Below are 16435 nucleotides of genomic sequence, written 5' to 3' on the forward strand. Positions count from 1 at the left end.
CTCTTTTTAATTTTTAAACTCTTACTTCCTGTCTTAGAACCGGTAAAGCTTCTAAGGCAGAGGAGTAGTAAGGGCTAAGCATTAGGGGTTAAGTGACTTGCCCAGGGTTACATGGCTAGTGTCTTGAACCCAAGACCTCCCAACTCCAGATTCACTGAGCCATCTAGCTGCCCCAGTCCATTGATTTCTACGGAAACAAGTCAGGTCATGCTACTCTCCTGCAAAGTAACCTCCTGTGACTCCCCAATGCCTCTAGATAACATCCAAACTCCACTGAAGGGCATTTAAAGCTCTTCCAAGTCTGGCTTCCACCTACCCTTACGGAATTCACGCTCATGCGTTCCCTTCGCTGAGTCTATACCCAAATTCAGCCTTCCTCCTGCCTCAATTCCCCAGGCCTGGGCCTCCACCACTTAGAATCCTTAGTAGGCATCCTTCAGGACTCAAGTCTTTTCTGACTTGTCCTGGTCCTTTCCCCATTATCCAGCATTGACCCATATCTGCTCCTATCTTGCTTCCTTGCCTGATTTTCATGCACAGAATGCTCTTCCTCCCACTCCAGGCTATCCTCCTCTTAACTGTCCTAAAGCGCAGATCACTCTCCTATTCAATAACCCCCCCAAACTCCCAATCAACTTCTGGAATCAAACAGAGAATCCCCGGTCAGGGCTCCCGCCCTTCTGCTCAATGTCCTAGCTCGGCCCATGTGTCCCAGCTAGACTGACTCGAAGCTCCCCGCGGGCAGGCGCTTCTTCCCGGGCTCCTTGTCTAGCGATTAGCAGAGCTCGGAGCATCCTGACAGCGTATCTGATTAAGGAAGCGGTCTGGTCTGGTCTGGCCTGGCCTACAGAAGTAGGCTGAGGTTCGTCTGTGGGCAACGTAGCCTCCTCCTCATGCCCGCTCAGTTCTGGCCTCCAGTGCGGAAGGCCGCGGCGGGGGGAGGGTGCTGTGACGTCATCTCCACGCGCCGCCTCCCCCCCCCCCCGCTTCCACTAGGCGCCGGTCGCGGGCGAAACCCGCCCTCCCCACCGGCATCCGTCCGCCTCCCTGTCTCGCGCCCCGGTTCCGCCATGGAATCCAATAAAGATGAAGCCGAGCGCTGTATCACCATCGCCCTTAGCGCCATCAAGAGCCGCCAGCCCGAACGAGCATTGCGCTTCCTGGAGAAGGCACAGCGGCTTTACCCGACGCCGAGGGTGCGCGGTGAGTACGTGGCGCCACCGACAGGGAGGGCAGGCGGTCGGGGCCCTGGGGCACGGCGGAGAGGGACCAGGGGCGCGACGGCCGGGGCAACGAACCCAGGGAAACGGCTGGAAGGGCTGGGGGAAGGGATTAGAGACAGCAAGGCCCGGTCGCGCCTGCGCATTGGCGCGGTGGAGGCTGCTGGGAGCTGTAGTCCGCTGACTCCTCTACTTCGGGACCAGTGACTCTTGGGAAACGGAGACTAGGGGGAAGGGCCCACTTCTGGGACTGCGCGCGCGGAGCATCTCGGGACCTGAAGTTCCCATGGAGCGAGGCTGCGCTCTCCTTGGAGCGAGAGGAGGGAGGAGAATGACTGTGAGGCCAAGATGAACTGCATTTCCCAGAGGGCAACGCGGCGGAGGGGTGCCAATAACTAGCTTGGGAAAGGGATTAATTACAGTGCGAGATCAAGAAATAGAACGACTTTTTCGGGGGTGGGAGGAATCAGTTCCGCGACCTTCCAACCCAGCTTCCTTGATTCTCCTCGAAGGTGGACTCAGGAAGGCCCGTCGTGGGCTCCTGTGACACCCCCAGGTTCCCTCATCATTGAGGCTTTTCATTTTGTCCTGTCTGGGTCTTGTGTGTGCACTGTTTGCCAGTTTTGTCCCCCATTAAACTGAGCTCCTTGAGAGCAACGACTGGCTTTGTTTTTCTTTGTATCCCCGAGAATCAGTACCTGGCACATCATAGGCGCTCAATATATGTTTATTGACTGACTGTGAAGCCCACAGAACATCCCTGTCATCCCTGACTGCTGGCTTGCTGGCAGCTACCTCCCAGAAGCCAACCAGACCACCGAAGGCCCTCTTTGGAAGCCCAGGGGTCTAAAGGTTGAGGGAAATTGTGAGTGAATCAGGTGGGGGCAGCTGGTGACCTTGTAAGAAGAGGTTACATTTAGAAATGGGCAGCAGAGGAATGGGAGAAGTATCCTTACTCCACCTATGCTCCCATTTTACTCTTCAGCCTAAAGTACCAAATGCCACTGGTGGTATCCAAGAATTGCTAAAAGACCTAGAGGGGCATCCTGCACGATGGAATAGATTCTCCATGGAAGATTTTTGGGAGGACATTGTCAAGTAATGGTACAGATTGAATTGGGTTTGGTTTGTGCTCTAATGGAGAAGGAGGAGCCACAGTGATTAGATGAGAGCTCCATGGAAATATCTAGGTATAAAGTTTCAAAGTTTATTATTCTGCTAGTGTAAGCCTTACATCCAGAAATAGATGGCCCCACCAGAAGGATCAGGATCTGTGCCTGGAAAATGAAAAGCAACTCAGACTAGGAACTCTCTCCACATGCTTTAGAAATCCAAAAGGAAGATTTGATGGGGCACAGAGCTTCTGGACTTTCTTCTCTTTGTCATGCTTGTAAAAATTGATCTTTAGCCTGCTTACTCTCTTCTTGGAAGTCTGCCCTCAACTAGTCAATAGAAAATCCTGAGAGGCTAGTTTGAGGAAGCTCCTTGTGAAATGGGGCAATCTGTAAAAACCTAGACTTACCCTACAGTTAAGTCCCCTGCCAGCAGAGATAACAGAAATGTGGCAGGCAGCCAAACTGGATTAAAATGTAATTAGGAAATATTTAACAAGATAAATTAAAATATAGTAAAACAGATAATATTAATATGTGGTTTTCTAAGTCAATATGTGGCCCAAATGGATTCTTCCTAATGGTTTAGTCACCCCACTTTCTATTTGAGTTTGACACCACTAACCTATGGTGATGCTGCTGTTCTCAGAAATACTGTCTTGTGCCTTGCATGCACTTATGACCAGAGAGTGAAAAAAAAATGACAGAATTGAAAGCTCAAAATAATTTGTCTTTTGTAGAGGCAACTAGGAGACATACAGAGATAGTCTTACCGACTTAGAGCATCGGCCTATAAGAAGCTACCCCACAGATGAGCCCAATCATTCTGGTGTTTATCCTCCAGCCATCAGCATGAGTTATCCTTTCTCATAATTCAGTGTGTCGTGGCACTGCCACAATGCAGGTTTAAGTTGGCTTACTCTGAAGTGACAGACAGTAGTAGTCCAGTCCTCCTCAGGAGCTCCCAATCTCTCAGTATGTAGGGCTAGTCTTGACTTGTGGGAGAAAATTCTTGGCCAGAGAAAGCTAGAGTTATGCAGTCACATTTGAATACCTATAGAGCAGGGGTGGGCAACATATGGCTCTCGAGCCATATCTGGCTCCACCTCCCAACCAGCCAGTCTAGGCAGAGCCCCAGAGGGCCCTTCAGCCCCCACCCCATATTCCAGCGCCTTCTGCCTCCATCCTCCTCCTTCTGCAGACATTTATGACTCTCACGGCCAAAAAGGTTGCTGACTGTTGCTATAAAGGCTTTATAGATGAAAGAATTATTTTAATTTATTACATTAAAGTCCATCAAAATTAATCCAACCTTTTTGAAAAAGGCACTTTTCTCCATTTTATAGTGTAGATGGGCCCCTATGTTGCTTCTGTTCAAGAACAGTCCTCCCCTCCCTCTATTTTAGTAGCTGCCTCCTCCTCCCTATGGAGGTTTTTCTTTCATTCAAGACCTTGATTTTTTCTCTTTTTTAAATGTCAAACAAGGCAATAGTGAGTTCCATAGGGAAACTGGGAGAGGATACTGATGCCAGTCAGTATTATAGGTCACTGTTATAGGGGAGTGGGAGAGAAGCTTAGAAATATCTACTCAAGGCAGTGATATTTTTAGTCCACACAAGTGAAGGCACTTCACCTGTGATACCCAGAAAGTATCATGAGAAAGGGGCTGGGGAAAAGAGGGCAAAGATATATCCAGAATATAGTCACTATAGAGACAAGGATGCAATTAATTCTGTACAGGGATGGGTCCACTACAGCTATCCAGAGATAGCTCATTATGTGCAATGATCTTTCAGACCATCTGAGGAAGAGGCAGGGTTCAGATCCCAGCTCATGCTATTTCTTTATGAACATTACATGTTCAGTGTAGAGAAACATCTGGGATCACATACAAGAAAGCCATTCAGTAATAGGGAAGAAGACAAGTTCTATGGGGAAGATTCAGGGCTTTTCCAGGCACTTCTTATAGTTTCCTAAATCCAGTATGCCAGGCAGTAATTCAACAGTTACTGAAGTTATATGGGACAAGTGCATTTTCATCCAGGTTCCAAAAAAGATAGGGTGGGGATACCAAGCATTTGGAGGGTGGTGGGTATCTTGGCAGACATACCCTACTTAAATAAAGGGTAGATAAAGAAAAACAAAACCAAAAACAGGTTTTTGGACTATGGACACACATCCCCTCAACTATTAAGATATGATTTTGCTGTCACAAGAAACCTACATTAAATATTTCCTCCACTCTCTGTGGAAGCAAGAAACATGCTTTCTCCAAATGTTAGAGTCTATCTGGGGCCAAGGACCCAAAGCAGTTCTCGCCTCCAGATTTAGGTTTTGGGGAACCAGCTGAATTCATGGCTCATGCCGTGGGTGTCTTTGTTGTAAGAAGTGAGTCAAGGAGTGCTCTGCAATGGGCTGTGAGCTCAGAAACAGGGCTCAGCATCCTTGGGTATGAGCTCTCTTTTGTAACATCGCCTCATCGCCTGCTCTCTAAAAATGCAGACACATGAAAGCATTAACCTGAAATACTGCCAGGATGGGGTAGCGCCGGGCTAAGGGCTGGGGGGACAGAGGCCGTGCCCTCGAGGAGGCTCCATTCTAAGAGGAGCTCAGATAGAACTTGCTGAGAATTAAGAAGTCTGAGCTTAATTCTTGGCTGTGCTATAAGCTGAGGTGTGACAGGGAACACATCTATTTCTACATGACATCTGCGTTTATTACATGGGGGAAATGGCTGACAACACGTGAGGGTGCGTCACACTTATATCTTCCCTGCAAGAGACGTCGTCGGTCCATCGATGGCAGCCTTCCCTGGCTCTTCCCTCAAGCTCCCGAACACCAAGCAGTTAATTTTGTAAAGTCACAAGACGGACCGTCCAGAGGCAGCTAGACAGCGAGGGAGAGAGCCGGGCCTGGATTCAGCCTCAGACACTCCCCAGCCGGGCTCGGGACTTCTGCTCGGTTTGCTTTCATCCGCCTGAGCAGCCAACGGCCAATCAGGGGGGTATCTTTGCACTCCCACAAGGAGTCACCAAACAACAAGAGAAGGAAACTGTTCTTGGAACGAAGACGAAGACGATCCTTATGACAGATAGCTAGGCCCTGCCTACCATGCAGCTCACCCCTGAGGGCACGGTTCTTACGCTTGTCCCTCCCCTGGACCGTGGGACTCCCCGCTTGGGTGCCTGAACCTCCCTTCCGAGGTTCGACTCCAAGAGCCACTCCACGTAGCCAGCCCCGACAGAGCCGGACGACTGCGAGTCTGGCTGTGTTTCCCGGCTGGTGCCTCGGGGAGGCCACCTTTGCCCCACAGAGGAATGATCCACTCGAGGTGAAGAGCTCTCCACGGCCCTGCCCGTTCTCTGAGCCGAGCGGGTGGGTGTTCATAAACAGCCAGAAGGTGACAAAAAACAGTCCTTGGACCCAGGCGCTGGGCGGGTGGGGAGTGGATAGAACAGGTGCGCACATTCGCCAAGGCAGGGCCATTTGGAAAGGGATTGAGCCCGGACAAGGAAGGAGGAGACGAAGGCTTGACATAGAGCAGGAGAGAGCACCCAGCCGGAGCGCCCAAAGAAGGAAGAGGAGGAATCGGGATGGGCACAAAGGAATGTTGTATTCTAAGCACAAAAGAGGGACAAAAAGGGATGGAAAATGGAATTCAGGAAACAGCCATCCCCTAGTCTGGAGCCCCCAGCATGAAATGTCCCTTTCTGCTGTGCTGGCCCCACCGGGGGCTCTGTGGTCTGCTAGGCTGTTTTCTGCCCTCTGCGCCTTCCCCTGCCTGCAGCTGGCACTGCCCTCGACCCATCTGAGTCGTCTTGGGCAATATGGCACAACAGTCAGAGCCATAACCTAGAAAATGGGTGCCACGTAGTCAGAATCACCTCTCTGCCTCTCAGTTTCCTCATATGCAACAGAACAAACAGAATTGGACAACATTGGGGGGAGGGGCCTCAGGGGATAGAGAGCCAGGCTTAGAGACGAGACGTCTTGGGTTCAAATCTGGCCTCAGACACTTCCCAGCTGTGTGACCCTGGGCAAGTCACTTAACCCCCATTGCCTAACCCTTACCACTCTTCTGCCTTGGAACCAATACACAATATTGATCCAAGATGGAAGTTGAGGGTTAATATAAAAATTATTTAAAAATAATAATAATTGGATAACATGATCCCTCAATTGCCCTTCCAGCTCCAAGTGACTTCCTGGGGTAGAGGGATGTTGCAGCTCTTCCTTCCAAAGCTTAAAACAGAAGCACTGTGAAACCCTTTGGAGACTAGGATTGCTGTCCCTCTTCTTTCTCTTAGCCCCATAGGTACCCCGGAGCCACCCAGCCCCCAGCTTCCGATACACCCTCTCTTCTCCGCTGCCTTCCTCAGCTGCACAACACCAACTGCACAGTTCTATATTTGCCATATAAGAGCGTACTTTGCATTTAAGAACCTACTTTAAAATTGGATGCCAGACCAATTTTTCAGTGTTTTTTCCCCCTCTTCCTGCCCTTTCACACACACCCCCAAGTCTGAATGTTGATATAGAACATGGTTTCTCAACTTCACATCATAATTGGGTTCCACGTGACTCTGGGCCTTTAATGGGCCAGAGATAGCTCAAAGGGACCTCTGTAAAGAGTAAAAGTGAAAACTCAACACAGCTGTCTACTGATCTCCCTGGGCCACTTCCAGACAGGAGAGAAATAAAAAGGAGAGAGAGGCAAAAAAACAAAAAAACAAAACAAAAAAAAAAAAAAAACTAGAAAATCTAAGTTAAAAGGCAGAAAAACATAAGGAGAGATCAGAAAGTTTAGGGCAAACAGCCTTCATTCTGATGCTGGGAGCATCAGATGAAATAACAAGAGCCAGTTTCCAAATTGACTGTAGTTGAACCCTTTGCTGCCAGCCATTTTGGTGGGTGCAGCCATTTCAGTAGGATTAAGAAGGCAAATGTATATTGATCTCATTTAAGTACTTTCTAATTTGTTACATTCATGTTGGAAATTGAATTTTCAGCTGTGAAAGGCCTGAAAAGAAGGAAAGAGTTTTTCTATTCCATTGGCCCTTTTTTCACTTTTCCTTTGCTTTGTTAATTCTACAGATGTACAGGGAGCAGAGCCCAAATCAGGGTGCACCAAAAGTTAAGAAGTTCAGGAAAGTCCCCCTACTTCCTGGGGCGACTGGTATTCTGTGATTGTTTTTTAAAATGATCATCCTCGTGAGATTCAAGTATCTCCAGCAGGAGTTTGGACTAGGACTGAGCTGGAAATCCTAGATGTCCTGAGGAAATTGCTAGGTGTTTGGGATGTCTCAAATTGGAATCAAATGATTGATTTATTGGCAACCCCTCTGAAGAAGGAGAGAGTCCTGATTTTGGAAGGCGTCCCCCTAGCGAAGAAACCTTTTGTGACTCTGGGAGTTTGACAAGCCACGGTTATCCCTAAAAACATGTCTTGGTCTCTTCTATAACTGAGCAGAATCACTCTTGAACAGTTCAGCCATGATGAGGGAACTGCATTGGTGTTTGAGAGCACCTCAATTCCTAAAAGATTGGACCACCTCCCCCCCCAGTGACCTGCCATCAGAGTGGGTCTGGCGTGTAGGGCAGTCAGCAGTGGGAAGGGACACGCCAAGCCTGTAGCAGTGAGGCCCTGGAGCGCCCGACGCTGTCCTGCTCTCCTCTCTGGCCCTCGGACCTGGGAACACAAAGAGAATAAGCGTTAGGTTACAAGGGCTGGACTTTCACAACATCTTGACCCTTTTTTCTTTCTCTGCTTTGTTCAGCATTGATCGACTCTCTCACCCAGAATGGACAGACCTCTCATGGCCAGTCCAGGCCAAAAGACACAGCCAATTCTCACCGGAAAACAGGTGGGGGAGAGACCCCTTCTGCCAATGGTGAGGCTGGTGGAGAAGGCACGAAAGGCTACACACAGGACCAGATGGAAGCTGTGAAAAGGTAGGGGGCAGGACTGGGCAGCCCCAGGACATCGGGAATGGCTCTCACCCCTGCCAAGGGGCTGCCCGGCAAAAGAGCATTAGAGAACCGTAATCCCTTTCCAGGAACCTGTGGTGGCTGCGTGGAACACGGATTACAAAGCCCTCTGGCTATCCCAGTGCCCAGCCCGGCCCCGGGAGTCCCTGCTTGGGGATGACCCAGAGCAGACTCTTTAGACCCTTCTCCCAGTATCCTTTGGGGCTCATCCAGCCATCCCCCCACTTCCCTGCCTTCTCCCTCGCACCCCCCAGCGGTAGTTAGGATGTGAGCCTAGACGAGGAGGCGCGAGTGTGCAGAAGCAGGACGATGGAGGAGCTTTAAGTGTGGAGTCCAAAGGCCGCAGTTCAGATCCTGGGCCCTCTGGAGCTCTGGGGACAATGAGATGGCTTCTTTGCTTAGGAGATAGCGGGCAGGCGGGTAGCCTGGGGACCCGGCCAGCTCCTGGGTGTTAGCTGGCGGCCCCTCCATCAGCTCCATCCTCTTCGCCCCAGGGGGGCCAGTAGAAGCCACCGTTTCTGGGGCTAATATTCCCTTCCGCATCAGAATTTCTACTCAAAGCAGCCTTTTGGACCCTGAGGCGGGCTGGAGCAGCCTTTTTTAGGCCCTCCGGAGGCGGGGGTGGGGGGCTGCCTGAACCGGAGCCTTCTCTCGTGCAGGGTGAAGCAGTGCAAGGACTACTACGAGATCCTGGGCGTGAGCAGAGACGCCTCCGAGGAGGACCTGAAGAAGGCCTACCGCAAGCTGGCCCTCCGATTCCACCCCGACAAGAACCACGCGCCGGGCGCCACGGAGGCCTTCAAAGGTGAGCGCATCCAGCATTCGTGGAGCCCCGATGGAGCGCGCAGGCCCTGGGGGGCTCCAGGCCCGGGCTCCGAGGTGGGTTTTACAGGCCCTTCTAGCTGTAGGAAAGGCCGCCGGGGCAGCGGCAGAGACGCCCTGCTCTGTTCATTAGCATGTAGGGGCCACTGAAGGCTTTAGAGAAGAGCAGGTGCCCCAAAGGCCGAGAGCCCAGGGTCAGGGACGCCAGCCTGGCCAGAGACAGAGAAGGGAGAGGAAGGGAACCCCAGAGTTCTGACGGGAGGGGCCGCGTCGAAGGTCCCTGATCCCCCTGGACACGCGGCTCCCCAATGCCTGTGAACCCTCTCAGGGGTTGGTTTGGTTTTTTATAAAGATTTGGATATGACTTACTGCAATAGAATGAGTTTCCTTTGGAGTCTGATTTTTTAAAAGCATTTTACTCTGTGAGAAGGGCTCGCCGTGGAGAGCTCCTGGTCAGGGGCTTCCAGAGCTGGACGTGCGGCCTCGGGCTCGGCAGCATCGTTTGGCAGTGGAAGTCGTGGGGGCCAATTGGGGAAAAGAAGGCAGAAAAGAAGGCCAGGGCGGCCCCTGCGGAGCACCGTTCCCCGAGGCTGGGGGAAGACGCTGCTCGGGGAGGAGCAGACAGCAGCCCGCTGAGGGCCACACCAAGGGTCGGGGAAGAGAAGCTCAGCTAGGCTGGCTGACTGGGCCGCCTTAGAAGGGAGAGAGTCGGAGCGAGACGGCCAAGTGTGAAGCAGAGAGTGAAGGTGCAGCTCTTTAGAGGACACCCCGAAAAGGCACCGGCAGAACCAGCCGGGGGAAGGTGATGTTCCTTCAGCTGCCCACCGTGAGCAGACCCAAATGGACACCCGAACGGACAGCGTTTATCACTGCTTACACGCCGTCGTGGGGAGAGTCAGGAGGCTCTGGGTTCTGGGTGCCCCTGGCAGCTCTCCAGGCCACTCAGCACTGACCGGCGACCTGGACTTCCTGACCAGGGCGTTTCTGCCCCGATGAAATCACAGGTTTGGGCCATATCACTCATGGAGCGCACGCAGGGAGGAACATGGATCCTTGCCCACCTCCTTATCAGCCGAAGCCCCACTCTCCTGGGCTGAACAAACAGCCCCCTGACCTCTCAGGGCGGGATTGAGGGATCTAGGCCAGGCCTGCCCCGGCGGTCAGCTCTCACACGCTCTTCTAGCAATCCCTCGAGCTGCAGGCTTAGCGGGAGTGATGGGGCCGGGGGCCCTCCTGATTTCTGCTATCAAGGGGTCCGGGCCCGCAGGCCCCTGTGAACACTTGGCCTTCCAGAGGCCTCAGAATCTGCTCTCCGGATCCCAGAGAAGGCCAGGCAAGCACACCCGCCGGAGGCCATCCTTAAGTCCGTGTTTCTCCGTCCCTGATGTCACAGCAGCCCTTCTCGGGCTCTCAAGCACTGACGTTGCTTTAAGGAGTGTGCTCGGGGATAAGGAGGGTGCAGAGCCTTGGGGCACTCTTGGGTTCAGAGGGTTTTGGGGGACCTTTGGTGGCTTCCTCAGCTCAGTCAGGTGGATGCCTTCCTCCTTAGAAAGGCTGGAACAGAGGGACAGAAAGAGAGCCCCGGCATGGGGACCACCATGTCCGGTGCCTGAGGCTTTTCCCCTCAGACCCCTCACAGGTTCCTGGCTCCTTTCTGGGAAACCCATTTCAGGAGTTGTCTCAGGATTCCTGGGGAAGCTCAAGATGCCCTCCTGGACGTGCCCTCCTGGGCCAGAGGCTTCTCTAGCCAGGACGGAGCCTTGTCTAGAGTTGGGGTGCAGCTGGTGGTGTGGGACTGGACTGAGGCCCTCGGGAAGCCCTGCTGCCATGTAGGGGATCCTCTGACGACCAGAAATAGCAGCCGCCAGCCTGCTGCCTCCCAAGTGTCCCTCCTATCACCGACTTCTCCCCAGCAGACTCGGGCTGCCCGGCTTCCTTCCCGTTACCCTGTCCAGCCCCTTTCTTTGTAGCCGAGGGCCTGCCATCTTAGGCTCGGGCTTCTCAGAGCACCCCACGTCTGTTATGGGAAGAAAAGCATCCTTCTGAGGAGGGTCTGGGGGCTCCCCACACCATGCCTGTCCTCCATGGCCTCTAGGAGGTTGGGAGCCCCCAGGCCAGGCGCGGCCCAGGTGTCATTCCAGCCCTCTGGCCCTCACGAAGCCCTCGGAGATCCCTTTGGGAGAGTCATTGTTAGGCTACAGAGGCCGGGAGGCCCTGAAGGCCTTTGCTGGCCACTTGCTTGTGCAGGGCCTGCCGGGGGCTCTGGAAGTCAGGAGCCCGGAAGCCAAGGGCCCCGGCCAGGTTCCCGGGGCCACCGAGCCTCAGTTTACTCGTCGGTGGCACAAAGACGGGGCCGAGGCTGGGCTGTTGTACTAGCTCGGATGGGACCCCGTACAGGAAGGTCTTTGTCCCCTCGAGCCCCCTCGAAGGAGGAGTCTGTGCGCAGGGAGAGAGGCTGGCCTCGGAGGCCCTCAGAGCCAGCTTCGAGGCCCACGTCCTCCAGGCCTCCTGTGGAATGGGACGGGAGGCCCCTCACCCCCCTGGGGGCAGGGGGTGCCCTGCGGCCACACTGATGTCCGTCTCCTCCCTCGCAGCCATTGGCACCGCCTATGCCGTGCTCAGCAACTCAGAAAAGAGGAGGCAGTACGACCAGTTCGGGGACGAGAAGAGCCCGGCTGCCCGCCAGGGCCAGGGCCACGGCGACTTCCACCGGGGCTTCGAGGCGGACATCTCCCCCGAGGACCTCTTCAACATGTTCTTTGGCGGCGGCTTCCCTTCCAGTAAGGCGTCCCCCTCCCCGGCCGGGCCGGCCCTCCCCAGCCTGTCGGGGCCTGACCAGCCTCCCTGTGCCCCCAGGTAACATCCACGTGTACAGCAACGGGCGCATGCGCTACACCTACCACCAGAGGCCCGACCGCCGCGACAACCAGGGGGACGTGAGTGACCCTCGGCCCCGAGGCTGCCCGGCTCCTGCCGGCTGGCCGTGCCAACACTAGAGGGAGCCACAGACCACGCCTCTGCCGAGGCCGGTGCTGGGCCCCGCCGGGCTGGCTCAGCCGCCCTCCCCCTCCCACTGCTTAGGGGTCCCCTGCCCGTCCCCCCCTGCTTTACCACGGCCCGTGGCTTCAAGGCTGTCCTTCTCTCCCAAGGGTGGCCTGGGGCTCTTCGTCCAGCTGATGCCCATCCTCATCCTGATCATCGTGTCAGCACTCAGCCAGATGATGGTCTCCAGCCCACCCTACAGTCTCAGCCAAAGGCCGTTAGTACAGCTCTCCCTGCCTGGGGTGGGGCTGGGGCAGGGGCGTGGGGGGGGCTTCAGGGGGGCTCTTAGACTTTGTCTTCCTGCTGACCCGAGGCAGGAACCCGCCTGCCCTTAGCCTGAGCATCTCGTCTTCATGCAGGACAATCTGTGTCTCTCGGGAGCCCCCCGGGGAGGTGCCGAGGCGGGGTGGGGGGCACCTCGGTCAGCCTCGTGCCGGCCCTTCTCTGTTGCCTCCCCATGCAAGTGTAGGGAGCCGCCCGGCCAGGACGGCCTCCCTGGCCACCCCGAATCCCTTTGCTTCTTGGCGTGGGACGCTGCAGGTTCTGGATCCCAGATGCTGGGCCACACGGGGTCACGGACTCCTCAGCCTCTGTCTGTGCCCCATGGCCTCTCCCCCGTCCCCCCAGACATGGCCCGTGGCCAGACCCTCTTGAGATAGATAGAGAAGCCGAGCGGCTCCCCTGAGGCGGCCCCCGGAGGCTCCGGCCCCCGCTCAGGTGGCGCCCTGTGTGTTTCCGGGCCAGGTCGGTGGGCCACATCCACAGGCGGACGACGGAGCACCTCAAAGTGACCTACTACGTAGCGGACAACTTCGGGGAGGAGTTCACCGGCTCCAGCCTAAAGACGGTGGAGCGGAACGTGGAAGACGACTACATAGCCAACCTCCGGAATAACTGCTGGAAGGAGAAGCAGCAGAGTGAGTGGGGCCGGGGGGGCTCCGGCCTGGCCGCCCATCCCGGAGCGGGGCCTGCGTTTGGCCGTGCGGAGCCACCAACCTGGGCTCCCGGTCCGGCCCCAGCAGGCTTGCGGGGGGCGGGGGGGTGGGACACGCTTTCATCTTGGGACGTTTCCACATCGGGGCGTTCCAGGCTCCTCTCTGAAGCTTCTTTGCCCCTGACTTGCCCTGGACTTCTCCCCTCCAGGAAGCCCGTCCATGAGTGGCGGCAGCCCCTGGCAGGCCTCCCCGACCCGGGGCGCAGGGGCTCCCCTCCCCATATTCCTCCGCTTGGAGGCCTCAGGAGGGAGGGGGTCCTGCCCTTGGGCACGGGGGTCACCCTAACCTCTTGTTCCCTTTGCAGAAGAGAGTTTATTCTACCGGGCCCGCTACTTTGGGGATACGAGCCTGTACCACAAAGCCCAGAGGATGAGCACCCCGAGCTGTAACAGACTGTCCGAGATACAGGCCTCTCTGCATGGATAGTGGACGCCAGACCGCCCTGCTGAGGCCAAGTAGGAGCCGAAACCGCCCCCCTGACTTTGATTCTGTTTCTGTGGAACATGGACTCGGAGCATTAGGGGAAGGGCCGGAGCCGGGTCTGCAGGCTCTCTGGTCACCAGAGGCGGGAGCGGGCGGGGGTCGGAGGGGAGGACCCGGCGGCACCGCGCCAGAATCAGACCGGGAGCAAATGTCCGATGAGCGCCTGAGGAAGAGTTCCCGAGAGGAGGGAGGCCCAAAGGCCCAAGGAGCTGGTTCACTCCGTGCCCTCAGGCTTGCTCTAAAGGGAACCCCCATTCCCTGTCAGTCACTTCAGGCTCAGGACCCGACCTTGGTCCCAGGCTGCCCGGAGAGGGCAGTGGGAGGGCTGGAGGAGGCCAGCTGTGGGCTGCCTGCACACCCCGGCCTTGGCCGGACACCCCCGGCCGCTCCTCTCGGGTTGGGCTGTGAGCGAAGGAACAGAAGGTCCATTCGGGGCGGCCGCTTTCTGGGGCTCCGGGAGCAGAAGGAGCCGGACAGGCATGGCGGGCCTCCGGGGGGCTCCCAGGGGCCCCGAGCAGAATCGGGGTGGGGGTGGCGGTGGCCGCCACCCTCACGCCGTGACCGCTTTCGTCCCCAGACCATGAACTACCTGGAGAATTTTCGGTGAAGTGCACTGAGCCACGGGACGGAGCCAACCCCTACGTTAAAGCTCTAAAGCGGACTTGGAGGCTGCGCCATGCACAGCTGCCCTCTCTCTCACCCAATAAACACAGAAAGCTCTTAGGACAGGCAAGCCCAGCACTGAGCTTCTCTCTTCTTCCCACCACGGACCAGCTTCGGCCTCGCTTCTCTCCTAGGAAACGGCAGCCATGGCGACCCGAGGAGGATGTCAAACTTGCAGCAGATGGGGGAGGGGGCAGGCAGGGAGGCAGGAGGTGCCCCGGCCCAGCCGAGCCCCCCGGCCGCCTCGCCCTGGAAGCCTTCCGATCCGGACCTACCTAGAGAGGAGGAAGATGGGAAAAATATAGGATTTAATTTATAGTTGTGCGTGTGTGTTTGTGTGTGTGTGTGTATATATGCATAGATAGATCATGGCGTAATCCTTAGACTATGCAGGGAGCCGGGGCGGGCTGCGCTCCCCTCCGGGTCAGAGGCAGGCCGGCCGCAGCGAAGTTCCGCTCGTTGGCCTTCCCATGATTTTCCCCCTGGATGAAGGATTTTTGTCTGGTTTCTGCTTGGTGATTTCTAAGAGGAAGCGAATCATGACAGAACGGAACTCTAGAACCCTGGTTAGGGGGCCTGTGCGGGAAACGAGGAGGACAGACATGGGCCACTGATCGAGTCAGCCGTGAGCGTGACTTGTCAGAACCCTGAGGTTGGGCCCCCCATCCTGAGCTCATCAGTATTTCAGTGTCGGAGACGGTCAAGCCTGCCACGACTGACCGTGGCCATCGGCTTCCCTGTGCTGACCTTGAACTCGCCCCCATGCTGCTCCTCAGGGGTCCCCCTTCCCTCCATAGCCTGTACCACAAGAAATGCAGTTTGGCCCCCTGTCCGGGGGGCATCTACTAACTGGAGCCTGGTAAGGAGGACCTGGCCAAGCCTGAATGCACTAAAAGAGGGAAGCCGGGCCGTCCCTCTCCTCCTGCGGCCTCCCAGGGGCCCTTAAGGCACAGCTCCCTGGCCTCCAGGGTCCCAAGGCCTGCTCCTGGGCACCCCGTGCCAGCCCCCAGGGGCCTGGGCAGAGCAGCCGGCGCTCACACTGACCTGGGACCGCGTCCAAGCAAAGCAACCTTCCCAAGGATGTAGGACCTGCTGGGTCTCCTCTTCCTTCCACTTTGGACTAAGGATATTCTGCTGAATCAGAATGGCTTTCTTATCTTCACTTGATGAAGGAGGATTTTTCTCAAAACAGCTGTTGCTGCCAGGGGGAGGGAGGGAGGTTTTATTTATTCCCAAAGTTTATGCCCAGCCTTTGAAATCAGCCAGTTGCCCTGGAAATGGGTCTTCCTTTGGCCAAGGGTCTCTGAGCCCAGTTACTCCTAAGCCTTACTTCTCCTTTGCTGCCAGGAGCTGATCCTCTCCTTGAGTTTTGTTTGGCCTTTTTCTTCACTCAAAATAAATAAATAAATGAATATATAACTCAGGGGGAAGGAGGGGTCCAGAGGGAACTCTACCAGCTGTTCTAAGGATGCCTCTTTGCCCTCAGCACCAACCCTCCCCCCAGAGATCTCAGTGGAAGGTGACTCGGGCGGCCTCGGGCCACAGAATGTACCCATGTTAGTGAAGCGAGATGCCCCCTTTTCCCCCCATGACTCCTCTTGAGTCCATCTCTAGGGATGGTAGAAGCGCTGTGCTACCAAGCTTAGATCCAGAGGCTGGACTAGAATTATGGAATGTACATCTATAAATAAATGTTTATAATGGGAGAGACCAAAGTGCGTCTTGGTGTGTACTGACCTCGGGCTTCATGGCCCATCCTGGCTGCTGCCCAGGCCTTTGTGACAATAAAAAGGCTTCCCCGAAGCTCTACCTCGCAGGCCTCTAACGAAAGGGATTTGGGACCTGGAGAAAGTGGAAGGATTGAAAAGCAAGCTGGGACAAGGGCCGTGACCGGTGCCCCCAAAAGCTGCTCGGGTGCCCCCCCAGGACAAAAGAGTCCCTCCGTGCCATGGGGCCAGGCCCACCAGCAGGCCCTTCTGCTGACCAGCTGCCCGCTTCTTCTACAACAGGCCGGTACCTCCTCAGCTGATTTGACTGCTGACCCCGGGACCTGGCATGGCCAGCCCAGCTCAGTCCCGGATGGGACACACCAACCTGGGACTCTTGAGCC

The 16435-nt window shown here is 55.6% G+C and overlaps 1 protein-coding gene across 1 annotated transcript; it reads left to right on the plus strand.

Moving 5' to 3' along the window:
• Positions 1 to 1005: 1005 nt before the first annotated feature.
• Positions 1006 to 16040, plus strand: DNAJB12 (DnaJ heat shock protein family (Hsp40) member B12). Its single transcript, XM_044659091.1, has 9 exons — positions 1006 to 1203; positions 8110 to 8284; positions 8980 to 9125; positions 11737 to 11922; positions 11999 to 12078; positions 12292 to 12401; positions 12929 to 13101; positions 13484 to 13634; positions 14240 to 16040. Exons 1-8 carry the CDS (start codon positions 1071 to 1073, stop codon positions 13603 to 13605), a joined length of 1125 nt encoding a protein of 374 aa, XP_044515026.1. The 5' UTR covers positions 1006 to 1070; the 3' UTR covers positions 13606 to 13634; positions 14240 to 16040.
• Positions 16041 to 16435: the final 395 nt, after the last annotated feature.

The sequence above is a fragment of the Gracilinanus agilis genome, chromosome 2, assembly GCF_016433145.1.
Source record: "Gracilinanus agilis isolate LMUSP501 chromosome 2, AgileGrace, whole genome shotgun sequence".
Classification (NCBI taxonomy): Eukaryota; Metazoa; Chordata; class Mammalia; order Didelphimorphia; family Didelphidae; genus Gracilinanus; species Gracilinanus agilis.